Source organism: Orcinus orca, chromosome 8, assembly GCF_937001465.1.
Source record: "Orcinus orca chromosome 8, mOrcOrc1.1, whole genome shotgun sequence".
Lineage (NCBI taxonomy): Eukaryota > Metazoa > Chordata > Mammalia > Artiodactyla > Delphinidae > Orcinus > Orcinus orca.
This window is the reverse complement of record NC_064566.1, coordinates 69,473,098-69,499,429: the sequence shown is the minus strand read 5'-3', so window position 1 is coordinate 69,499,429 and position 26,332 is coordinate 69,473,098. Positions and strand designations below refer to the sequence as shown.

General features: G+C 38.5%; 1 protein-coding gene across 4 annotated transcripts; it reads right to left on the bottom strand.

Annotated features, from left to right (window-relative positions):
- Window positions 1–25,786, bottom strand: C8H11orf54 (chromosome 8 C11orf54 homolog). Of its 4 annotated transcripts, XM_049713653.1 has the most exons (9): window positions 25,555–25,786; window positions 19,623–19,684; window positions 11,640–11,738; window positions 8,514–8,587; window positions 8,229–8,330; window positions 6,962–7,138; window positions 5,408–5,557; window positions 2,324–2,440; window positions 1–1,390 (listed from the first exon to the last, which is right to left on the bottom strand). In XM_049713653.1, exons 2-9 carry the CDS (start codon window positions 19,675–19,677, stop codon window positions 1,217–1,219), a joined length of 948 nt encoding a protein of 315 aa, XP_049569610.1. In that variant the 5' UTR covers window positions 19,678–19,684; window positions 25,555–25,786; the 3' UTR covers window positions 1–1,216. The 4 variants fall into 4 exon arrangements, with proteins under 4 accessions (XP_049569610.1, XP_049569608.1, XP_049569609.1 ...); XM_049713651.1 differs by lacking the exon at window positions 25,555–25,786 and having other exon boundaries at window positions 19,623–19,830; XM_049713652.1 differs by lacking the exons at window positions 5,408–5,557; window positions 25,555–25,786 and having other exon boundaries at window positions 19,623–19,830.
- Window positions 25,787–26,332: the final 546 nt, after the last annotated feature.

Here is a 26,332-nt window from a genome sequence, read left to right as displayed (position 1 = left end):
TCATATTATGAATGTAAAATTTTTATTCATTTCTTTTGGTACAAACTAGTGTTTATTAAAAAATAATATTTAGGAATTTATACTCACTGGACATGTTATAGTTAACATCCAAAGACAAAAAATATTTCTTGACAATTTATTATATGCTTAGTACTAAAAAGCTCCTAAATCAGTGTTGGCATTACAAGATTAGAGAGTTGTTTTTGGCTCATGATTATTATAGACAAACTCTGAGGAAAACTTCAGTCATTACAATTGGTAAAGGTATAATTTTACATTTCATGAAGGATAGTAGTCATATTTGGCAATAGTCTCATTTATAAATTAAAGTATACTCACTTCGAGGTTGTATTTTGATGCTGTTTCTTTTCACTTCTCGCAAATAACCAACAAGGCACAAACTGCTTCCAATTGACAGTCCAAACAAAGGAGGAATCATGGCTAACCATCTGGTTGCTAATATTTGTTAAAGGCAAATTACAAACTTCAGAGTATGGTTCAACATCACCAAAAGGAGTAAAGTTGCTCCCTCTGACCACCTTATTCCATGAAAAAAGTGTACTTTGACTTCTAAAATGGATTTTAAAAATTCAGTAGAAAGATTTAACAACTATCAACATTTCCAGCACTGATTTTTCTAATACCCAGAAACATCCACTTAGCAGTTGTAAGACTAACTTGAAAAACTGAATATACAAATGTAAATTATTGCCATTAGCTAGTAGGAATCATCACTTGATTCTTAATCCTGTTTATATTTAATTATAAACATAAGACTGATTTTTTTGTGTGTGTGTGGTATGCGGGCCTCTCACTGTTGTGGCCTCTCCCGTTGCGGAGCACAGGCTCCGGACGCGCAGGCTCAGTGGCCATGACCCACGGGCCCAGCCGCTCCACGGCATGTGGGATCTTCCCAGACCAGGGCACGAACCCGTGTCCCCTGCATTGGCAGGCGGACTCTCAACCACTGTGCCACCAGGGAAGCCCAAGACTGATTTTTAGAATAAAAAGAATGAAGAACATCTCCATCATGTGTCTTTGGTTCCCAATAATCCCTTTCAGATAGATCTGTGAAGTAATACAGAGCACGGTGTCGACATACCTTTCATTTCAAAGGCCGAAAAAAATAGGGCTTATTAAGTAGTGAGATCATTTCTATCAGGCTTTATATTAGTATCAATTAATGAGTTAATCAGTCAAACGAGTATCAGTTGATTTAATCTCGCCCAAATGAATGGGTCTCTGTTGGTTGATCAATGCGATAGAGAAACTCTGCCGGTAAGAAGTATCCAAGATATTCCACTATATCTGGGGTGGTGTCATAATGGTAGTGTCCACCTTCTCCATGATGACTAAAACAATGAGTGTGCTCCAACCGCAAATCAAACCCCTAGGACAACAGAGAAGCTATCTGTTAGTATTCCAATTATTTTGTATAGAACTTGTTTAAGGGGATGGGAGACCTTTTTAATTTATGTTACAATAATTTTTGTTTTATTTTTTTAGTAGGTAATACAGTCACATGATTCAAAATTCAGAGGGTGCAAAAGCATATATTCAGTAAAATGTATCCTTCCATTTCCTGCCCTCACTTCCTTTCCTAGAAGGCAACCAAAGTAAGCAGCTTCTTCTATATCCTTCCAAAAGGATTATTTTTAATTTATTACTTGCATGGTAGTACTCTGCACCTACTGTGCTGTATGTTGCTCTTCTTCATTTAACAGTATAGCTTTCAGATCTTTGTATATCAGAACATAAAAGAGCTTCCTAATTCTTTTATATCTATGGTATTCTATTGTATGCGCATACCACTTTCCAACTGACATTAGATTATTTCCAGTTCTTCTGCTATTACAGCAGTGCTGTCATGAATAACCCTTTTAATTAGTCATTTTATGCACATAACCATATATTTAATGATAAATTCCTAGACATGTAATCACTGGATCAAAAGATATAGTCAGTATTTTGGTAGATATTTGCTTTAAATTAGTCTATATTATTTTTCTAGGGTACAATATTAGAATATAATGAACAGTATATAGAACAGCAAATAAGATGATAGGACACCTGAATCCTGTTCTGATTCTACTATTTAATAATGTGACTTTGGGTGTTATTTAAAATGCCTGTGCCTTCAATTCTCCAAAGGTAAAATCTGCTCTGCCAAATCATAGGTGGTCAGATATTTGCTCCCTTACCTTTTAAGACAATTCTACAGACTACACTAGTTCTTAAATAAGAACACAAAAAGTGCCTAATTCTAAAAGAATATTCTAAAAATCAAGCATTATTGCAATGTAAAAGACAGACATAGACTTACTGGGTCTCTGGAGATAAAAACTGGCAGACAAACCAAAGGAGCCTTCATCTCATAAAAACGTAACCATTTATTCACGTCTTCATCAGAGTTCAATGGGCAGGAAGAAAATTCTGCTGGCTACAATAAAAGGACATTAAACAAGTAAACATCGAATATTATTGAGCTAAAAATTTATATATAATTTCATTGTTAAAACCTTTAAGCCTTCTTATACATTCTATTGCTATTTTTGGCACCAAGAGAAGTTATATACCCTAGTTTTCAAAAGGACCACCAATCAATGTGTACACACTAAAAGATATGAATGAATAAATAAAGGAGTTTCTCAGTTTTCCTATGAGTATATCCTCATCCCAGTCTTAAATGTCATTATTGATACTGGTAAATGAAAAAAAAGGAAGGCATTGAAAGTGGGGTAGAAGCATCAAACAGAATAAAATACTTAGGAATAAACTTAAGGAGGCAAAAGACTTGTACACTGAAAAGTACAAAGCATTTCTGAAACGAATTTTAAAAGACTCCAGTAAGTGGAAAGACATCTTGTGTTCATGGATTGGACAACTTAATATTGTTAACATGTCAGTACTATCAAAAGCAATCTAAAGATTCACTGCATTCCCTGTCAAAATCCCAATGACGTTTTTGCAGAAATAGAAAAATCCACCCTAAAATTCATATGGAATCTCAAGGGACCCCAAACAGCCAAAACTATCTTGAAAAAGAAGAAGGAAGTTGGAGGTCTCACACTTATTGATATCAGGCTTGCTACAAAACTATAGTAATCGAAATAGTGTGATACTAGCATAACGACAGGCATACAGATCAATGGAATAGAATAGAGATCCCAGAAGTAAACCCTTGCATATATGGTCAAATGGTTTCTGACAAGGATGCCATGACCATTCAATGGAGAAAGGGCTGTCTTTTTAACAAATAGTGCTGGGAAAACTGGATATCCACATGTAAAAAAATAAAGTTAGACCCTTACTTTATATCATATACAAAAATTAACTAAAAATGGATCCGACACCTAAATACAATAGCTAAAACTGCAAAGACTCTTAGAAGAAAACAGGAGGGAAGTTTCATGACATTAAATTTGACTTTTTGGATATGACATCAAAAGTACAGGTAATAAAAGGAAAAATAAACAGGTGGACTACGTCAAACTAAAAAGCTTCTGCACAGTAAAGGCAACAGTCAACAAAATGAAAAAGGCAGCCTATGGAATGAGAGAAAATATTTGCAAACCATATATCTGATAAGGGGTTAATATCCAAAATATATAAGGAATTCCATAGGAAAAAAAAAGCCCAATTAAAAAATGATCAAAGGACTGAATTAGACATTTTTCCAAAGAAGACATACAAATGGCCAACAGATATATGAAAAAGCACTCAACATCACTATTCATCAGGTAAATGCAAATCAAAGCCATGAGATATCACTCACTCTAGTGCAGATGGCTGTTCTCAAAAAGGCAAGAGATGAAAAGTGTTGGTGAGGATGTGGAGAAAAGAGAACACTTGTACACTGCAAGTGGGAATGTAAACCGGCACGACCATTACAGAGCTTCCTCAAAAAATTAAAAATAAAACCACCATATGATCCAGCAATTCTGCTGGGTATATATCCAAAGGAAATGAAATCACTACCTTGAAGAGATATCCGCACTCCTATGTTCACTGTGGCATTATTCACGTTAGCCAAGATTGGGAAACAACCTAAGTGTCCATCAACAGATGAATGGATAAAGAAATTGTTATCTGTATCTTTTTAGTTGTGATATGTATATGAAATATTATTCAGGCTTAAAAGAAGGAGGAAATCCTGCCATTTGTAACAATATAGTTGAACTTGGAGGACATTATACAACACTAAGTGAAATAAGCCAGTCACAGTCAAATACTGCATGATATCACTTATATGTGGAATCTAAAGAAGTCCAACTTAGAGAAACAGTATAATGGTGGTTGCCAGAGGATGAGGGGGTGGGGGAAGTGGGGAAATGTTGATCAAAGGGTACAAACTTCCAGTTATAAGGTGAGTAAGTTCTAGAGAGCTAATGCACATCATGGTAACTATAGTTAGTAATGAAGTATTGTTTACTTGAATTTTAAGAAATCCTATAATCCTTTGGTATTTACAAATAGATTTATCTATAATTTTGTCGTAAATTGGAAAAGTAAGTAGTTTCACAAATGTGTCTTTCTATGCAGAATCAGCTGGTTTGCCATTTAAAATTATCAGGATAAAAAACATCAAAACAATACGTTTTCTAATGGCTTCATTGTTAAAACAAAAAGGACATTAAGTTATAACACTTTTACACTTCATTCATTTATTCGTTCACTCACCTACCAAAAATTATTTTTAAAATCCTAGATGACCTGGTCTGTCTTCATATAGTATTCCGTCATTAATGCCTTATAAACTTATAGTCAGCCCATAAGATTATAATTTTCATGAGTTCTTTCCCTAAAACCACAACCATCGTAATAGCAAAGTCTATATAGGGATTCTAGCAATGAAAATAATCAGTTTCTAAGGCTTATACTCACATCTATCTCAATCTTTAATACAAACAAATTGAGAAGAAAGTTCTAATATATTAATATGAAAAAAGGACTCCAGGTGGACATTATCATACAAGTTGCTTTACAGTATTGTCTGTCATTTAAATTTGATCACAGTAAAAGGGTTTGTTCAGGGTGTCTTTAAAAGTTAAATTGTCAGGTCTTCTCTAGTGGTCCAGTGGGTAAGACTCCGTGCTCCCAATGCAGGAGGCCCAAGTTCAATCCCTGGTCAGGGAACTAGATCCTGTATGCATGTTGCAACTGAGAGTTCGCATGCCGCAACTAAGAAGTCCACTAAGAAGCTGGCATACCGCAACTAAAGACCCTACATGATGCAACGAAGATCCCACGTGCCACAACTAAGACCCAATGCAACCAAAAATAAATAAATAAATATTTTTTAAAAAGCTTAAATTCTCAATGTATATTAAAAAAATCCTATGATCTTAAGCACGTGCGCGCGCACGCACACACACACACACACACACACACACACACAGGCCTTTACCATAATATGAGTCTTCACTTTTCCCTTCTGAATCACGAAAGTACCTCCCATTCCTACAGGCTTATCTCCATAATGTTTTTCAAGAGTCTGTCTCATACAAGTCACAAAGTTAAGTTTTCCAGTTCTTCTTTTGGCTTTCACCTCAATGACCTAGAGAGGACATAAATATACATACCATTGTTCTAAGCTGCAAAATATTATGTAAATAACTACCCAAGTGAAACATTATATAATTCAGTGCCATCAAATATTCACTTGTTTGCTTCGAGCACCCACATATGAGCAGAAGTGTCTCAATCCTCTAAGTCTTAATAATATATATAGTATTATATATATATATATGAATTATGTATCATTTACTCTAATAATGTCGTATTTGTGCTTTCTTGGACTGAGAGAGTTATAGCTAAATTTTATAAATTTATAGCCAAATTCTACACTGAACTCTAGAGATTCTTATATGTCAAGGTGGTAAAAGACTGAGAATTCTTTGGTTTAAAGGGATTAACTTGTGATAACTGGAGGGAGGAGAAATGATTATGTTTTCTCATTTCCTTTAAAAATCTGGACTTCTGTTACCTCCACTTTATTAGGTATTTTTGCTTCACTATCTCATTTCCCAAAGTGGCTGAAGTAGTTATCTCTACAAGATCTGGGGGTTCTCACAACAGCTAAAACTGAAATAATCTTTAAAAAAAAATAACAGCTTTATGGGGGATATAATTCACATACCATACAATCCACCTATTTCAAGTATACAATTCAATGGGTTTCAGTATATGTATAGAGTTGTGCGACCATCATTACAATTTTGGAACATGAAATCATCCTTTTTTTTTGTACTAACAGGAAGTAAATATGAAGTGAGGCATTAATTCTTCTCACCTCTTCTATAATTTTTTGCTCCCATCATTTCTATCTCAATCAATGTCTGATCAGTCTGAAATGAGTAAGTTACATATATACTAACTATATAGGCAGACATTATCTACTTCAGCTGCATGGTTCATCTATTTGACTAACTCACTCCCCACAGGAACATCCTATTTTAGTTCCTTGGAAAAAAAGCTATTGCTTACTAAGTATTATTTTTTTTTCTTTTTTAAATTTTTGTTTGCATGTGTCTTTGTTGCTGCGTGCAGGCTTCCTCTAGTTGAGGAGAGCGGAGGCTGCTCTTCGTTGCGGTGCTAGGCCTTCTCGTTGCGATCGCTTCCTTGTTGCAGAGCGTGGGCTGTAGGCGTGCTGGCTTCAGTAGTTGTGCCGCACGGGCTTAGTTGTTCCGTGGCATGTGGGATCTTCCCAGACCAGGGCTCGAACCTGTGTCCTCTGCATTGGCAGGTGGGTTCTTAACCACTGCGCCACCAGGGAAGCCCAAATTATTTTCACTCTGCCTGTAGTACTTTCTGAATCTTTCATAACTGGGTTATTTAAAGAGGTTTGGGACTTAGATAGCTTTGGATTTTCTTAAGAAAACTACAGTAGTAGCAATAAGCATGCAAATTTTTAGCTATCTGAGAACTCTTGGAGAATACTGCATTTTTAGAACAAAATCACCTTTCCAGGTTGGCCTTCACTGGCAAAAAGATTAGCCAGTAATGCAAACCCAAAATCATGATATTTCTCACTGTATTTCTCAAGTAGGCACCCTCCATCTGCAGAGTTAACATGAGCAAAGTAACTTCCATTCACAGGAGGTTTGTGTTCACTTTCTGTTTGAACAACTGGCATAAACTGAAAAGAAAAGTAAATAAGGTAATTAGTCAAGCCTAGTATCTCTATGCAAAGAGAAGATCTTGAATAATGTAACAAAATATTTTGTCCTAGACTTTAAGACATTTTATTTCAAGATCTAATAATAAAACATGAAAAATAAAATATTTAATGTCAGATTCAAAATGTTAAAGATTTACAAATATCAAAAAAACTGAAAAAAAATTTTAGAAAATGTTTACAGTATTATAGTGTTTCTATAAGATTGTGACATTTGCATCAAAATTTCTCATTTTATTACTTACTTACCTACCTACTTACCTACTTACTTACTTAGTTCCCTGACCAGGGATCGAACCCGGGCCCTTGGCAGTGAAAGTGCCGCGCCACGTCCTAACCACTGGACCGCCAGAGACGTCCTTAAAATTTCTCACTTAAATTTTAAACTTTTTCTGTCTTGAACACTAGGCAAATTATATTAACGTTTCTATAAAAGGACTTGTATGATTACTGACTAACAGTCACAGATGTAAGAGGCTGTGAGAGAATGGGCGGACTGAGCAGGTTATTCTCCTGTTTGTGAGATGTGAAGAAACAGTGATGTTTTTATGTTGGAAATGTGTTAACATGCATAGTGATAGATACTACCTTTTGTAAACAATAATCATACTACTGGGGTAGGTCCCCGCAATTTGGTCTGAAAGAGGGATTTGATTAGATCATTAAATATTTCATTCATCTTCTGATTGTAAGTTGCCCTTATACCAGCAAAGATCATAGAGAAGTTAGGAATCCTCTGATGTGTAAGGACTGAAATCTTTCACAGTCCAGAGTCCTCAGCAAATCACAGTAGGACCTTCGATGGACTCCTTGAATACTGAGCGTGTGCCATAAGAAAATCTAAATTAGAGATGAGTGCTCCATTTCAGTTGGACTAATTGGAGCATGTGCTATACTCCAAATTGTATCAAACAGTAACAAATCTGTAGAGAGGTATGACATCAACCACTTACAATTCATTCAGAAGACAAGATTTCTGATAGGGCAGTAAAAGGAAAAAGGCAAACTAAGTGTCAAATCAATAAAGTAAAGTAATTATATATACGCTGACCTCAGAATTGAATCCAAGAGTCTGAAATGGGCCTGCTCCTGCTCCAAGAACAAAAGCTCCAGGAAGCTGGATTTCTTTTGCGATTTTATTTAGATCATAAACCTATACAAGAGGAAACGCATATTATTTAAATCTTACTTATATAAATTCCCAGATTTACTTTTTATTACTACATCCATTAACATTTCCTTGTCACATTGGTCAGTGGACCTTCTAATAATAAAAATAGGAATCAACCCGATTTTCATAATCTTCATGTGAATGTGAAAAGTAAAAGAAACTTACTTTTTTTTTATTTGTAAGAGGCAATAAGTAAGGCACACCTCCTACTTCTGCAATTCTAGTTTTCCCACAGATACCTAAAAAAAATAAAACAAGCCATCTTAAAAATAGGCAAACATCTAAATTTAAGTATAAAATGCCGGAAGACACTAATTTATTAAGAATATATAACTTTTCAGTTCATAGTTTTACAAATAGCAGGGGTTGGAAAATGTAAGTAGCTAGGATCCCTGTCCTATGCTAACTTCCTGTGTTTCTAATACTGTCATAACCAAGCATGACTTGATATAGTTAGTAGCATAAAGGCAATTGAAAGTTGATGATACATAACACTGTAAAGCAACTATACTCCAGTAAAAATTAATAATATAAAAAAAGAAAGTTGATGATAGGGCAAGGGCTAGAACTGGAGCCAATGTTTGGATGAGGTTTCTAGAATTAGTCTATAATGACTTATTCCTTTAAAAATCTTTCCTTTGGGGGAGGGAGGGTTTTAGCTAAAATTATATTTTAATTTAAAATATTTTGGTAAAATATTACTTCTTTTAAAAATCCATATTGAGAAGTCCTCTTGTTAGAGTTGTTTGTTCCAAGGTTGTTTATAAAAATGACAAGTAATTTTAGGTAACTTCAGATGCTAGGAACTTTCTACTTACATTTTTAATTAAACGTCACAGGTACAGCTAGACACTGTTTGGGAAAAGATCCCCCAGTGTTCTCCTTACTTGCTGCAAGTGACAATAAGTCCTTCCTTCTCTAGTGCTTTGGTTGTGTCTATTGGCTCAACACCCACCAAGAGGTGAACCTGGTTTTCGGGTAAAACGACGAAATAATACTAGTAAACACGCCAAGATCACTAGTGACAAGACCAGTTCATGTAGAAAGTACCTAAATATGTTTATGAAAGATCATATATGTAACATGCATACATATCTGGCTTCCTTAGTATGTAATTTAAAGACTCACAAATTATTGACAAGAACCTAGAAAACTCTTTTTCAAACCAACCCTTTGGGTGACAAAATTAAGATTAACTATTTTTCCTGTACTCTTCTGTGTTTTCTGGTTTTTATTTGAATTATTTAATCAATTATTTATTTGGGGGTAAAATATATTACCCTTATAATTGGAAGAAACAGAGCTATAAAAAAGTATTATGATAGGGACTTCCCTGGCAGTCCGGTGGTTAAGACTTCGCCTTCCAATGCAGGGGGTGCGGGTTCAATCCCTGGTGGGGGAGCTAAGAGCCCACATGCCTCAGGGCCAAAAAACCAAAACATAAAACAACAAAAAAAGTATTATGATAAATGCTTTTAAGGTGTGAAGAGATATTGGCATCTGGTACATAAAACTTCTAGAATTTACAGGTCTACTTAAAATCAAAGACTGTTTGAACTAGAAAGACCCAAAAAGAACATTTAACCCAAATCTCACTCCCCCCCACCCCCATTTTAATGTATCTGAAGCCCAGATACATTAATTGGCTTACCCAGGGTAATGAAACCTTAAGTGGCAGAGAAAGAACTAGAGTCCAGGATTTCTATGTAAAACTGCTTTTTAACAAAGATGTCAATTACATAATAAAAGAGTGAGTAAGTGTGACTGTTTCCAAATTCCTCATCACAGTAGGGTATAATGAGAGAGTGTTGGACTTTGGAAGCAGACAGATCTGGATTTGAATCCTGATTATGATTCCCACTGAGATTACTTAGCCTCTCTTCAGCTTCAGTTTTCTCATCTATAAACTGGGGCTAGTACTCACCTTGCAGTGTTAGTATAAAAATTAAGACATCAAATATAGATATCCATCATACTGTCTGACAAATTATATTTACTTAATATTGAAACTGAATGGTACAGATGAACCGGTTTGCAGGGCAGAAATAGAGACACAGATGTAGAGCACAAACGTATGGACACCAAGGAGGGGAAAGTGGCAGGGGTGTGTGTGGCAGGGGGGGCGGGTGGGGGGCAGTGGTGGTGGTGGTGGTGGGATGAATTGGGAAATTGGGATTGACATATATACACTAATATGTATAAAATGGATAACTAATAAGAACCTGCTGTATAAAAAAATAAATAAAATTCAAAAAAAAAAAAAAGAAACCGAGCAGGACCCTGTGGGGCTCCTGGGCACAAAAGTCTTTTCGTGTCCCCTGTTTTTTTGTTGGTAAGAAATAGGCTTCATTCAGCTTCGGTGACCTTCCCTGAGTTCCACAGGGCAGGTTCAAACAGTTGCTAATCAGGGAAGGGAGGGGATGAAGAGACAAGGGAGGAGCAGTCAAGAAACAATAGTGTAGCCTTGGGGCAGGGTCCTGGTTCCTCCTCACTGGATATACATAACTATATCTTTGAGCTCTTGTGCAGAACTAAAACCCCTACCACATGGAAGATGTTAACTACTTGATGAAACATTCTTCATTCCAGAGAGAAGGTTACAGTTCAATAACATAGAGAACCATAGATCACGGGACCACCTGAGATGATCCTTAGACTGAAGGAATGCAGGCCTTGCAAGCACTCTGATCCTTATGAGAAGCCCCTCCCCTTGACTGTAAGACTCCCCACACCTGCCCCCCCACTGAGTTTGGGACAGTTTTGAGGGCATTAGGCCTCTGTGGTCCCCTTTGCCTGGCAAAGCAATAAAAGTATTCTTTTCTACTTCACCCAAAACTCTCGTCTCTGAGATTCAATTTGGCAGTGCTGCACAGAGGCTGAGTTTCAGCATCAATATTAATTTCCCTTCTCACTTTAAACACTGGCTGGATAATCACTTGACAAATTTGTTGAAGGGATATTAGTATTTAATGGATGATTCAAATAAATACAAGGCTTTTAAGATCCCTTCTGGTCTTGAATGAATGAATAATAAATAAATAAATAAATAAAAATTACAGTAAGTTTCCATAACAGTCACTTGAATGATTAAAAACAAAACTCTCATGTGATATTCAGGATTCTAGCCTATTGAATATCTATTATATAACCTCTGAAAGTTACAAAAGTACATAAAACACCATATTTTTCCACAAGGGTATAAAATGAAATTTGACCAATATTAGAAAACACAGAAATTAAGCACAATTTAATCTAAAAGTTGGGTCAATATCCTTTGCAGATATTGCTTACCTTTTACGGGAAAGGTAAATGGCTCCTTGGTCAAATTAGGGCAATCAACTACAGAGACCTGGACATCAGCAAAGTTATCCGTTAGTCCCTTCTGCAGAACTAATAAAGGCAAGGAAAAGGGTTAAACATTAGGTAGAAATTTGTCATCACATATCAAGTCTTCCCTCAACTGTTTTGTGTGTCATACTTCCAAACTAAACTTGTGTAATTTACTACTTTTTTTTTTTTATTTTTTGGATGCGCCACATGGCATGTGGAATCTTAGTTCCCTGACCAGGGACGGAACCTGTGCCCCCTGCAGTGGAAGCATGGAGTCTTAACTGCTGGACCGCCAGGGAAGTCCCTAAACTTGTGTAACTTAAAAGGAGGGGGATAAGGGACTTCCTTGGTGGTCCAGCAGTTAAGACTCAGCACTTCCACTGCAGGGGGTGCTCCCCACAGGCTGTGCAGCGCAGCCAAACAAACAAACAAAAGGAGGGGGAAATGGTCTTATTAATGAATACAATCAGAAACTGGACACATAATTAATCACAAGATACATATATTAAGGTACATAAATACTTCCATAAATAACACTGCAAACTGTAGTGATTAGAAACCACTGAAGATAAACACTGCACTCAGGTGAGGACTACGTTTCTTTTAGGGAGAGGATTCCAAGTATTGAAATGTAAGTATTTAAACCGCAAGAAAGTAAGCAATTACATGCAACACCTTCATTAATGCTTATAGAAAAAATGTTGAGCAAAAGAAGTAAGACATGGGGCTTCCCTGGTGGCGCAGTGGTTGAGAGTCCGCCTGCCGATGCAGGGGACACGGGTTCGTGCCCCGGTCCCGGAAGATCCCACATGCCGCGGAGCGGCTGGGCCCATGAGCCATGGCCGCTGAGCCTGCACGTCCGGAGCCTGTGCTCCGCAACGGGGGAGGCCACAACAGTGAGAGGCCCGTGTACCACACACAAAAAAAGTAAGACATGAAAGTATGTGTTATATGACTCATATGTATTTCAAAGACAGGCAGCTAATCTAAGGTTCTAACAGGTCAGAACAGTTCAGAACAGTGGTCACCTCTTGGGCGGCTGGGGGAGGGGAAGGGATCCCACACGCAAAGGGGGAAATTGGGGAACCACTGGGAGGGCAGAGGATCAAAAGGGAGCATGGCCAGGTTTCCCCTGCCCACTTGGACCCCCAGGAACCTGTTGAGATCCCGGGCCTGATCCTCTGCCCACCTAGGCCCCCTCCAGCCGTGTGGGTCCTGAGGGAGCGAGAGGGAGGGAAGGGGGAGCAAAAGTAAAGGCTGGACCTATGGCACCGGCACCCCTGAGGGGTGGCCAGGGGAGGGAAGGAGTTACTACGCTCAGTGGGACCCAGTCATGGTTAGGGTTCCAGCAGTGATGGGGGAGACCCTGGGGGAGACAGTGGGGGAGGGGCACAAACGAACGGAAGGGGACGGGGCCACTGCTTTCCCTGTCCTCTTAGGCACCAGGGAGCCTGTTGGGCTCCAGGGCCTAATCCTCTGCCCTTGGAGCCTCTCTCCTGCCATGCAGAGCCTAAGCCTCACCCCTACACCCCCACCCAGGGCCCCACCTCTACACTCGAAGACCCCCTCTGAGACCCCCTCCAATGTGCTGGGCATAAACCCCACCCACACACCCTCACTCAGGGCCCTGCCTCCAAACTCCGGAACTCCACACTCCAGGGGCCCTCCTCTCAACGTGCTACCTCTCCCCTTCTGCGCAGGTCCTAAGCAGAGGCCCCGCCCCATGCTCCAACATCACCCTGCCTAGGCCCTGCCCCATGCTCAAATGTCACACCCCCACCCGCCTAGGTCCGACCCCACCCAAAACCCCACCTCTGCCTAAGTTCCACCCCCTGCCTAAACTCTACCCCTATAGCCAAGACTTTTTTTTTTCTTTTTTCTTCTTTTAGATTGGGGCTCTGTTTTACCTTGTAGATTCATTGTTGTCGATTCTTTTATATTTTTATTTTTTCCTAATGTTTTATTTTTCTAATTTTATTTTATTCTTTATACTTTGTTAGTGATCTCTCCTTTTGGCTTGTTCCCCCGCACCTTTATTTATTTTTCTTTTTTCTGTTATTTTACCTTGTTGCAGTTGTTTCAATTATAATTTTATTTTTCTAACATATTTTTTATCTTTCTAATTTTATTTTATATTCTTTCATATTGTACTGCTCCATTTTTTCTTCATTTCATCCCCCCCCCCTTTTTTTTTTTTTACTGTGCCACGAAGCTTGCAGGATCTTGGTTCCCAGGCTGGAGGTCGGGCCCGAACTCCTTTGGTGGAAGCTCTGAGTCCAAACCGCTGGACTAACACAGAACCTCAGACCCCATGGAATATCAATTGGAGTGACACCTCCAGGAAATCTTCATATCAGCATCAAGACCCAGCTCTATCCAACTGCATGCAAACTCCAGTGCTGGACATCTCAGGCCAAACAACCAGTAAGACAGGAATACAGCACCACCCATCAAAAAAAAAAAAAAAAAAAAAGAAACGACAAAAAAATTTGTTACAGATGAAGGAGCAAGGTAAAAACCATCAAGACCAAATAAATGAAGATGAAATAGGCAAGCTACCTGAAAAAGAATTCAGAGTAATGATAGTAAAGATGATCCAAAATCTCAGAAACAGGATGGAGAAAATACAAGAAACATTTCACAAGGATCTAGAAGAACTAAAGAGCAAACAAACAGTGATGAACCACACAATAACTGAAATTTAAAATACTCTAGAAGGAATCAATAGCAGAATAACTGAGGCAGAAGAACGGATAAGTGAGCTGGAAGATAAAATGGTGGAAATAATTACCAGGGAGCAGAATAAAGAAAAAAGAATGAAAAGAATTGAGAACAGTCTCAGAGACCTCTGGGACAACATTAAATGCACCAACATTCTAATTATAGGGGTTCCAGAAGAAGAAGAGAAAAAGAAAGGGTCTGAGAAAATATTTGAAGAGATTATCATCGAAAACTTCCCTAACATGGGGAAGGAAATAGTGAATCAAGTCCAGGAAGAACAGAGGGTACCATACAGGGTAAACCCAAAGAGAAGCATGCCAAGACACATATTAATCAAACTATCAAAAATTAAATACAAAGAAAAAATACTGAAATCAGCAAGGGAAAAGCAACAGATAACATACACGGGAATCCCCATAAGGTTAACAGCTGATTTTTCAGCAGAAACTGCAAGCCAGCAGGGAGTGGCAGGACATATTTAAAGTGATGAGAAGAAAAAACTATAACCAAGATTACTCTGCCCAGCAAGGATCTCATTCAGATTTGACAGAGAAATTAAAATCTTTACAGATGAGCAAAAGTTAAGAGAATTCAGCACCACCAAACCAGCTTTACAACAAATGCTAAAGGAACTTCTCTAGGCAGGAAACACAAGAGAAGGAGAAGACCTACAAAAACAAACCCAAAACAATTCAGAAAATGGTAATAGGAACATACATATTGATAATTACCTTAAATGTAAATGGATTAAATGCTCCAACCAAAAGACATAGACTGGCTAAATGGATACAAATACAAGACCTGTACATATGCTGTCTACAAGAGACCCACTTCAGACCTAGCGACACATACAGACTGAAAGTGAGGGGATGGAAAAAGATATTCCATGCAAATGGAAATCAAAAGAAAGCTGGAGTAGCAATTCTCATATCTGACAAAATAGACTTTAAAATAATGACTATTACAAGAGACAAAGAAGGACACTTACATAATGATGAAGGGATCGATCCAACAAGAAGATATAACAATTGTAAATATTTATGCACCCAACATAGGAGCACCTCAATACATAAGGCAAATACTAACAGCCATAAAAGGGGAAATCGCCAGTAACACAATCATAATAGGGAAATTTAACACCCTACTTTCACCAATGGACAGATCATCCAAAATGAATATAAATAGGGAAACACAAGCTTTAAATGGTACATTAAACAAGATGGACTTAATTGATATTTATAGGAAATTCCATCCAAAAACAACAGAATAAACTTTCTTCTCAAGTGCCCATGAAACATTCTCCAGGATACACCATATCTTGGGTCACAAATCAAGCCTTGGTAAATTTAAGAAAATTGAAATCATATCAAGTATCTTTTCCGACCACAATGCTATGAGACTAGATATCAGTTACAGGAAAAAAACTGTAAAAAATACAAACACGTGGAGGCTAAACAATACACTACCAAATAACCAAGAGATCACTGAAGAAATCAAAGAGGAAATCAAAAAATACCTAGAAACAAATGACAAAACACAATGATCCAAAACCTATGCGATGCAGCAAAAACAGTTCTAAATGGAAAGTTTATAGGAATATAATCCTACCTCAGGAAACAAGAAAAATCTCAAATAAACAACCTAAGCTTACACCTAAAGCAATAGAGAGAGAAGAACAAAAGACACCCAAAGTTAGCAGAAGGAAAGAAATTATAAAGATCAGATCAGAAATAAATGAAAAAGAAATGAAGGAAATGATAGCAAAGATCAATAAAACTAAAAGCTGGTTCTTTGACAAGATAAATAAAATTGACTCATCAAGAAAAAAAAGAGAGAAGACTCAAATCAACAGAACTAGAAATGAAAAAGAAGAAGTAACAACTGACACTTCAGAAATACAAAGGATCATAAGAGATTACTACAAGCAACTATATGCCAATAAAATGGACAACCTGGAAGAAATGGACAAAGTCTTAGAAAAGCACAACCTTCTGAATATGAACCAGGAAGAAATAGAAAATATAAACAGACCAATCACAAGCATTGAAATTGAAACCGTGATTAAAAATCTTCCAACAAACAAAAGCCCAGGACCAGATGGCTTCACAGGCGAATTCTATCAAACATTTTGAGAAGAGCTAACACCTATCCTTCTCAAACTCTTGCAAAATATAGCAGAGGGAGGAACACTCCCAAACTCATGCTACAAGGCCACCATCACCCTGATACCAAAACCAAAGAAAGATGTCACAACAAAAGAAATTACAGGCCAATATCTCTGATGAACATAGATGCAAGAATCCTCAACAAAATACTAGCAAACAGAATCCACCAGCACACTAAAAGGATCATACACCATGATCACGTGGGGTTTGTCCCAGGAATGCAAGGATTCTTCAATATACACAAATCAATCAATGTGATACACCATATTAACAAATTGAAGGATAAAAACCATATGATCATCTCAATATATGCAGAAAAAGCTTTTGACAAAATTCAACACCCATTTATGATAAAAACTCTCCAGAAAGTAGGCATAGAAGGAACCTACCTCAACATAATAAAGGCCGTATATGACAAAGCCACAGCCAACATCGTTCTCAATGGTGAAACCATGGTTTCTGGAAACTGAAACCATTTCCTCTAAGATCAGGAACAAGACAAGTTTGCCCACTCTCACCAGTATTATTCAACATAGTTTTGGAAGTTTTAGCTACAGCAATCAGAGAAGAAAAGAAATAAAAGGAATCCAAATCAGAAAAGAAGAAATTAAAAAAAAAAAAAAGAAGAAGTAAAACTGTCACTGTTTGCAGATGACATGATACTATACATAGAGAATCCTAAAGATGCTACCAGAAAACTACTAGAGCTAATCAATGAATTTGGTAAAGTAGCAGGGTACAAAATTAATGCACAGAAATCTCTTGCATTCCTATACACTAATGATGAAAACTCTGAAATACAAATTAAAGAAACACTCCCATTTACCACTGCAACAAAAAGAATAAAATACCTAGGAATAAACCTACCTAAGGAAACAAAAGACCTGTATACAGAAAACTATAAGACACTGATGAAAGAAATTAAAGATGATACAAACAGATGGAGAGATATACTATGTTCTTGGATTGGAAGAATAACATTGTGAAAATGACTCTACTACCCAAAGCAATCTACAGATTCAATGCAATCCCTATCAAACTACCAATGGCATTTTTCACAGAAGTAGAACAAAAAAATTCACAATTTGTATGGAAATATAAAGGACCTCGAAAAAATAAAATAAAATAAAATAAAAGACCCCGAATAGCCAAAGCAAGATTGAGAAAGAAAAACGGAGCTGGAGGAATCATGCTCCCTGACTTCAGACTATACTACAAAGCTACAGTAATCAAGATAATATGGTACTGGCACAAAAACAGAAATATACGTCAATGGAACTGGATAGAAAGCCCAGCGATAAACCCATGCATATATGGTCACCTTATCTTTGATAAAGGAGCCAAGAGTATACAATGGAGAAAAGACAGTCTCTTCAATAAGTGGTGCTGGGAAAACTGGACAGCTACACGTAAAAGAATGAAATTAGAACACTCCCTAACACCATACATAAAAATAAATTCAAAATGGATTAGAGACCTAAATGTAAGGCCAGACAGCATAAAACTCTTAGAGGAAAACATAGGCAGAACTCTCTATAACATAAATTACAGCAAGATCCCTTTTGACCCACCTCCTAAAGAAATGGAAATAAAAACAAATATAAACAAATGGGATCTAATGAAAGTTATAAGCTTTTGCACAGCAAAGGAAACAATAAAAAAAGATGAAAAGAACACTCAGAATCAGAGAAAGTACTTGCAAATGAAGCAACTGACAAAAGATTAATCTCCAAAATATACAAGCAGCTCATGCAGCTTAATATCAAAAAAACAAAAAACCCAATCCAAAAATGGGCAAAAGACCTAAACAGACATTTCTCCAAAGAAGATATACAGATTGCCAACAAATACATGAAAGGATGCTCAACATCACTAATCATCAGAGAAATGTATATCAAAACTACAATGAGGTATCACCTCACACCAGTCAGAATGGCCATCATCAAAAAATCTACAAACAATAAATGCTGGAGAGGTTGTGGAGAAAAGGAAACCCTCTTGCACTATTGGTGGGAATGTAAATTGGTACAGTCACTATGGAGAACATTACGGAGGTTCCTTAAAAAAACTAAAAATAGAACTACCATATGACTCAGCAATCCCACTACTGGGCATATACCGTGACAAAACTATAATTCAGAGAGTCATGTACCACAATGTTCACTGCAGCACTATTTACAATAGCCAGGACATGGAGGCAACCTAAGTGTCCATCGACAGATGAATGGATAAAGAAGATGTGGCACATATATACAACGGAATATTACTCAGCCATAAAAAGAAACGAAATTGAGTATTTGTAGTGAGGTGGATGGACCTAGAGACTGTCATACAGAGTGAAGTAAGTCAGAAAGAGAAAAACAAATACCATATGCTAACACATATATATGGAATCTAAAAAAAAAAATGGTTCTGAAGAACCTACGGGCAGGACAGGAATAAAGACGCAGATGTAGAGAATGGACTTGAGGATACGGGGAGGGGGAAGGGTAAGCTGGGAGGAAGTAAAACAGCAGCACTGACATATACACAGGACCAGATGTTAAATAGATAGCTAATGGGAAGCAGCTGCATGGCACAGGGAGATTAGCTTGGTGTTTTGCGAGCACCTAGAGGGGTGGGATAAGGCGGGTGGGAGGGAGATGCAAAAGGGAGGGGATATGGGGATATATGTTTGCATATAGCTGATTCAGTTGGTATACAGCAGAAACTAACACAACACTGTAAAGCAATTATACTCCAATAAAGATGTTAAAAAAAAGTTAATAAAGCAATATTGTACAACTCTTTGGGCACCACACATATTTAAATCGTGGATTACCATATTCATTTTCAATCTGTAAAGTTCGTATCTCATCAAGAATCTTTGAATCGTGAATTTAGATTTTTTTTGAGGGGCAGAGTTTTGGACTCTCTCAATAAAAACAGTACAGAACAAATACAGAAAAGGAAAATTAGTTCTGTATCGAAAGTACTATTGCATAAAGCTTATCTTAGAATGTTTTTATTTAAAAATTTTTTTCCTTAGGATAATTAAAAAACTCAGTATTGCATTTACCTCCAACAAGCTCCTCTAGACTTGGCACATGAAAAGAATACTCAGCACAAGACATCTTCTTTCTGAAACAGGAAGGGGGCAGGACACAACCTTTAAAAGAATGACAGAGCTGTTGGGGGACACAAAAATTAGAACCAACTAGGTCCAAGATGGCAGACTTCCAGTAGAACTTGAGCCTCATTATATGCTCATTGTAATGCATTAGCATCTAAATGACACACCCACAGGTGCCATGACCATAAGTGGCCAAAAGTGGGCAGTGGCCCAATTCCTGGAATTCTCTGCCCCTTCCCCCAAATAGCTGGAATAATCCTCCCACTTGTTAGCCTATGAAATTACCCAGTCCGTAAAAACTACCCCATATTTCGGGGCCTCTCACCTTCTGAGATGTTCCACACTCTGTGGAGTGTGTTTCTCCCAAGGCCATCTCACCTTTTGAGATGGACCGCATTCTGTATATGGAGCGTGTCTCTCTAAAAAAATCCACTTCTTACCTATCACTTTGTCTCTCAGTGAATTCTTTCTGTGATGAGACGTAAAGAACCTGAGCTTCGTTAAGTCCTGAGTGTGTGATCTCAAAGTACAGTGTGTTCAAGTCCCAATCTGAGTTTTGGCTGGGGTCAAGTCTCAGCCCATGGGCTCAAGTCCCAATCTGAGTTTTGAGGTTTCACGAGGATGTACAAAATAAAGCAATTGTAGGCTAATTATTGCAGTGCACCAAGCATGAACAGCTGCTGCTCTGGAAATGAAAGAGTTCAGTTATATAAAGAGGGCAAAAGGGCATTTAGGTGTCCTCACAGAAAGGCAACCATAACTTCTTGTATTTAATATTCCAAGTGAGAAATGTCCAAGTAACCTATTTTAATACTAGTACCTTAAATAGCTGACATTTAAAATAGACAAGAGGAATACCAAACCAAGAGGGCACACGATTCATTTTCTTCAGTCATGTATCTGGATTGAACATGCAGCTTTCTAATGGTTGATTTAAGGAATATAGATCCTGAAGCAAAGGTAGTTTATTAAGGTTTATGAATAAGTGTTTAAATGGTTGTAGATAACAGTACAGGATGCTCAGGTACTTCTATAATAGATCATTTATTTGTGTTTTCTATTCTATATTTGACATTTAGGCTAAAAGTTAAACAAGTTTCTTAGACTATCACTTTTACAAGAGAAAATTTAAATTACTAAGAGAAATGGAAACTCCTACAAATTATTAGCTTTTGAAATTCAAATTATTTCATTTACAAATAAACATTTTCTTGGTAAACAGCTTCAATGTCCATTATTCTGATAACCTAACCAATTATAATTTGATTTTTAAAAAATATATGCTAAATATATTTTACAATAAGTAGACATATATGCACAGAGATTAGTATCTTACCTCAAGTGTACAGGTGATGAGGTGTGCAAGCAGAGAGAGTTAAATAAAATGCAGGCAAAAAAACCCAAACAAAGGAAAGTAATATGAGGTGGGCGGGGAATCCCACTGGAGGCCAATCACAACAAGGAATAAAGACAAAACTCTTAAGGCTGTTTCTAAGAACACAGTTGGAGTTCTCATTAAAATTGTTAATGAAATACCTCGTTAATGTGAATAATCTCTGATATACCATTACTTAGTAAGTGAAAGATGGTCCTTCAACATCACTTGAAATACTCTTCCAAAAAAATTTTTTTTTAATTTTCCAAAGATTCAGTTTTCTTAGAAACTGTATTTCTAATTTTGATGATATCAAATAACACATCCTCCACAAACATACATTTAAGACCCGACATTTCTTTAGTACTTTATCAGATAATACTTTATTACCCTTTATTTACTTAATATGCATAATTTGGTCTCCCAAAGAAAATGTAAAGTGTTGATAATGGGCCCCAAACCCTATATAATCATAGTTAGATGATCTCAAATATATTTTATTTTTTTTTGGCCGTGCGTAGCGGCTTGCAGGATATTAGTTCCCTGACCAGGGATCAAACCCTGGCCCTCAGCAGTGAAAGCGAAGCACGGACTCCTAACCATTGGACGGCCAGGGAATTCCCGAAAATATATTTTCGAATTGAATAAGCTATAATTGTTCAGGAATGAGCCATTTTAACTTTATTGAAATAATTTCAGATGGACAGAAAATACGTACAAATAATCTCATATATGCTTCACCTAGATTTTCTAAATGTTGACATCTTATATTTTCTTTCTTTCTTTTTCTTCTTCTTTTTTTTTGGCTGCTCTGCGAGGCATGCAGAATCCTAGTTCCCAGACCAGGAGTGGAACCCGTGCCCCCAGCAGTGGAAGCATGGAGTGTTAACCACTGGACCACAAGGGAAGGCCCATCATCTTATATTTTCTTTATTAGAAACCAGCAAGTACTAATTAAGAACTTGTGAAAATCTGCTCCGTGAATACATGTTTACTTAAAATGAAGATAATAAAAGCACTCTAGATATTTCTACTTACAGTAGGAATAATAAAGACTCAAGTTTAAATTAAATACAATCCTAATGATCTCAAGTGGCCTCGGCCTGCAGGGGCTTGAAGCAAGATCTCGTTCCCCAGCGAAGTCAGGCCATGGCAGTGAGAGCACTGAATCTTAGCCCCTACACCACGAGGGCCAGTGGCTAGTGACAAGGCCCCTGGCTTGTCTTATTTGTAAAAGTTAATTTCAACAAAGAGACTGAAAGTAGTGAAACAAGCAAAGTGTTTATTAGGAGGGAAAAAAGTACATGTGAATAGACACACATGGGTGGACTAAGAGAGTTGCGTCTTCATGGTAGTTTAAATCACTTACATGGGGCATTTCTTGGGGGTTTCCTCTGGCCAATGTCTTGCTTTGCCTGGCTCTGAGGCCGTATTTGGTATAACTCAGGGTTCTCCCCTGTATGTGCGCACATCTCTTAATGCAGAGACCTATGGGAAGGTTGACATCACCTACTATGGGGTGGTGCCCCCTCCCTTCCCTACACCCCCAGCCTTTCTGTACCTGTATAGTTGGGAAGAACTCCTTGACCTTGAGAATGAGAAATCTGTGGTCTCTTTATCTTTTTTCTGGGTGGGACTCAGCTCCTCCCAGCTCCTGGCATTATCTTATCTTGGAGTAGCTGCCCACACAGGACAGATTTCAGCTGCTCAGCCTGCGGCCCATCTACATCTCCTGCATCACTAACCATCTACATCTCCTGCATCACTAATTTTACACCCTTTACTATCTTTCAAAGGTCAGGTTTTTGTTTTCTTTCCCCACCAAAACAGAAACAAATTCCTAGGAGGCTACAGCCTGAATAACTGGTTTAGAAATGCAAGCCAAAAGCCCAGAAGGCAGCGTGGTAGTGTGTATAAGTGTGTTTCTGTGTGAGTGAGAGATAGGGAAGAGGAGGTTGGAGTTGGAGTGATGAGAGAAAAGGGTTAGAAAAGTTCTAATACAAATCCAGAGTGGCTCTAGGAGGACAGCTTTGGGCCACATGGAGGCAAACAACATTTACTCTCCAGATTCCACTGCTGGGAGTCAGTGGCCCAGAAGTAGGGTCTAGAGAAGGGAAGAATGGAAGATAGGAGGCAGAAGGATAAATGGAGCTGCAGAGGCAATGCCTAATGGGGTAGACCAACTATGGCCGATAACTATTGACAAACTGCATTCTGTAAACCAGACAGTATGTTAGACACTTTACAGACGTTCCTTCAAAACCTCACACAACGACATATTATCCTTCTCATTTTACAAGAGGAAATAGGCCAGAGAGAATATATTATTTACTCCAGATCACTCAGCTATTAAGTGGCAGAAACAGAATTCAAAACCAAATCTAGCCCACTATAAACCCAGAACTCATCACATTATATCTTGCCATTAACTGGTGAGGGAATGATACAATTCAGCTCACAATAAGGGAAAGTTTGTATAGAGCAACCTTATAGCACTCAGTATACCTCCGGTCATCTGTTTGCTTTGTTTCTGTCCCTTAGACTGTGATCTCTTTGAAGATAGGACTGTATTTCTCATATTTGTCTTCCAAGTACCTAGCATACAATGGATACCAGTTCAGCCTTAGTTTTTTTTATTGAACGTTTATGATATTCCAGACTCATAAGGCTCTGGGACACGGCTGGCTCCACGGATGTGCAACTAGTGAAGTTACACAGGACCATGTGCTCAGAATAGCACGTGGTTTATGCTCCATTGCCACCATCTTTAAATTCTTAACTTTAGGGACTTCCCTGGTGGTCCAGTGGTTAAGACTGCAGGCTCCCAATGCAGGGGGCCCAGGTTCAATCCCTGGTCAGGGAACTAGATCCCGCATGCCATAACTAAGAGCCTGCATGCCACAATGAAGACCCCGTATGCCGCAACTAAGACCTGGTGCAGACAAATAAATAAATAAAATAAATATTTAAAAAAATTCTTAACTTTATATTTGAACTTTTAAGATGGATAGGACAATGGAACATGCTTGGGATCAGAGGAGAGAGGGTCTATGTGCATGTCCACCACCACTCCTTGCTTCCCATTCACAAAAAGCGTTTAAGTCCTGTGAGCGTAGAATGCTGGTGGATGCACAGTCCAAGGGAGTTCATTGAGACTCAAATTCCCTGGATTCCATAGTGTCGGTAGAATGTGCACGCATGGAGAAGTAAAATAAATACAGGGGTGCTAGTTTTGTGCAGTATCCAGTGTTCTAGTAAGAACAAAATACATATGCCTACATAGTATGAATTGTGAAATTTCAGTTAATTCTGCGTACAAGCTAAATGTTCTTTTGTTTGTACTTAAAACTGGTATTGCAGAATATAGAGTGGTAAATCTCATGCTAATGAGTTAAACTCAATTTTTCTTTACTTAGAGTGACAATAAATAGCAAATTAATGCTATTAATTAATAATAGTATAGTTAGTGATTAATAATAAATCAATAAAATAGAATGTCATTAATAATAATAGCAAATTAATGCTATTAATTAAAACATCATGACAAGTGGAAAGAGGTACTACAGAAGAAAGGAGACCGCTTATATTTTAGTACCTTTAATGGCACTTTCCCCCTGCGTTTTGAACAAGGGGCCCTGCATTTTCATTTCGTACTGAGACTCACAAATTACATAGGCAGGCATGTTATGGAACATGGCAGTGAATAAGACATGCAATCCCTGTTCTGGAGCTAGCGGTACTTCATAATGCCTAGACTAGACTGTCTGTGCCTGGAATTGTTCAACATTTAGAGCAAAATTGAGTAAAGAGGCTAGATTACCCTCCAGGTCTGTCCAATCCGAAGATGACACTAACCATAGATTAAGACTAGACGGCTTTCCTGGTTTTTTCATATGATACAAGAGGTCTGAAAGTGGACAAATCAAGCCAGCTCATTCCTTTTTGTAACTACTGTGGGGAAAAAAAACCCCAAAATACCAAAACTAAACTAGTTCAAACTTTCATCTTAACATTCATTAATCATTCAGGGAACTAAGGGAGAAAACAAACAAAAAAATTCGCCGCTGGTATCTCTTGTGATATGTTAACCAACCCCTGGGAGGCTGACACTTAGCTCTGAGTGAAAAAGTAGTTAACAAAAGTCCGAAGGGGAGAGGTGACCTGGATGTACTACGGGGTAACACTGGCTTCCAGTACAAAGGTTACACATTTTGAGTCTCGGTCAAAGCATGATCGTCTTACAATTTAACGCAGAGGAGATTTCTGAAGGCAAAAGTAGACATAATATGACAAAACACACCTGGCACCGTACACACACGCACACCCCCACACACACTCGAGATCAGATTTTGGTAAGTCAGAGGACAGCTCAGCCAAGGCGAGACCACTGGAAGCAAAGCAGGTGGAGTGCCTGTTTCCTTGCAGCTCACAGTCATTCCGTTCACCTGACCCCACAATTTATTTCTTGTAGGTTACCGAAACATTCTTGTCTACTCCACTTACCTAACCCGTGAGGGAAGCCTACACCTGAAACCCGATCTTGCCGCAGTCAACTCCGCCTCCTCTGGATCCGGGAGATCAGACCCTGCCCACTCGAAATCGCTCCTCCTCTCACGGAGATCAAAATGGCGCCCCGCGGGTCGCCACTTCCCACCTCTCACTTTCTTCCTGGAGTCAAATTGTTATCGCGAGACTTCGGTCTCCCTATTAGCTGGGGCACGCAGCCCGCCCATCCTTTTCTCCAGCGCGGTAATGGAGGTTGGTGGTTCTTAAGTTGTTGGAGTGAGGGGGGATTCCGGAGGTTGCTGAATGCGGACTTCCTAGGGAGGGGTGGCGGGTATCTGGTACGCAGCTGAGGCCCATGCCGAGCCGGCGCTGGTTGGTGCAAGCTGTCTGCTCTCTCGACGGGTAGGAAAGAGGACGGGGGCTTCCGGGCCTTGTGGGCGGGGGAGGGTTTCCTCTTGTAGCTTTTCCCAGGCCCCTGCGTGGCATATCGGGGTCCAGCCGCGGAAGTCAGTCCCCGAAGGCGGAGGGCTCGTGGTTTTTGTGGACTTCGGGCCTAGTGGCTTTACTGCGGCCCACAGTACACGATTATAGCGTGGGCGGGGTCCGTTGTCTGGCATGTAGATGTTAAAATGTGGTACATACAATACACATTTTCTGAATTAATAGGGGTTAAGTGCGAGGTAACCATTGCTGACGCCGTTCTTCTTGTACGAGGTTAGGTGCTTCCTGGAGACGCTCGCCCCAAAATCGCACAAAGTGCTGAAGGGGAATTGTT

What these genes read in the sequence shown, in the direction of transcription:
- C8H11orf54 (XM_049713651.1), bottom strand. Translation starts at nt 19,830, where the DNA reads ATGCTAATGCATTACAATGAGCATATAATGAGGCTCAAGTTCTACTGG. An exon ending in CTCTTGGATTCAATTCTGAG is followed by an intron (nt 7,139 to 8,228) that starts GTCAGCGTATAT and finishes TTTTCTTTTCAG; the next exon opens with TTTATGCCAGTTGTTCAAAC. An exon ending in GTGAAGGCCAACCTGGAAAG is followed by an intron (nt 5,558 to 6,961) that starts GTGATTTTGTTC and finishes TGTCCTCTCTAG; the next exon opens with GTCATTGAGGTGAAAGCCAA.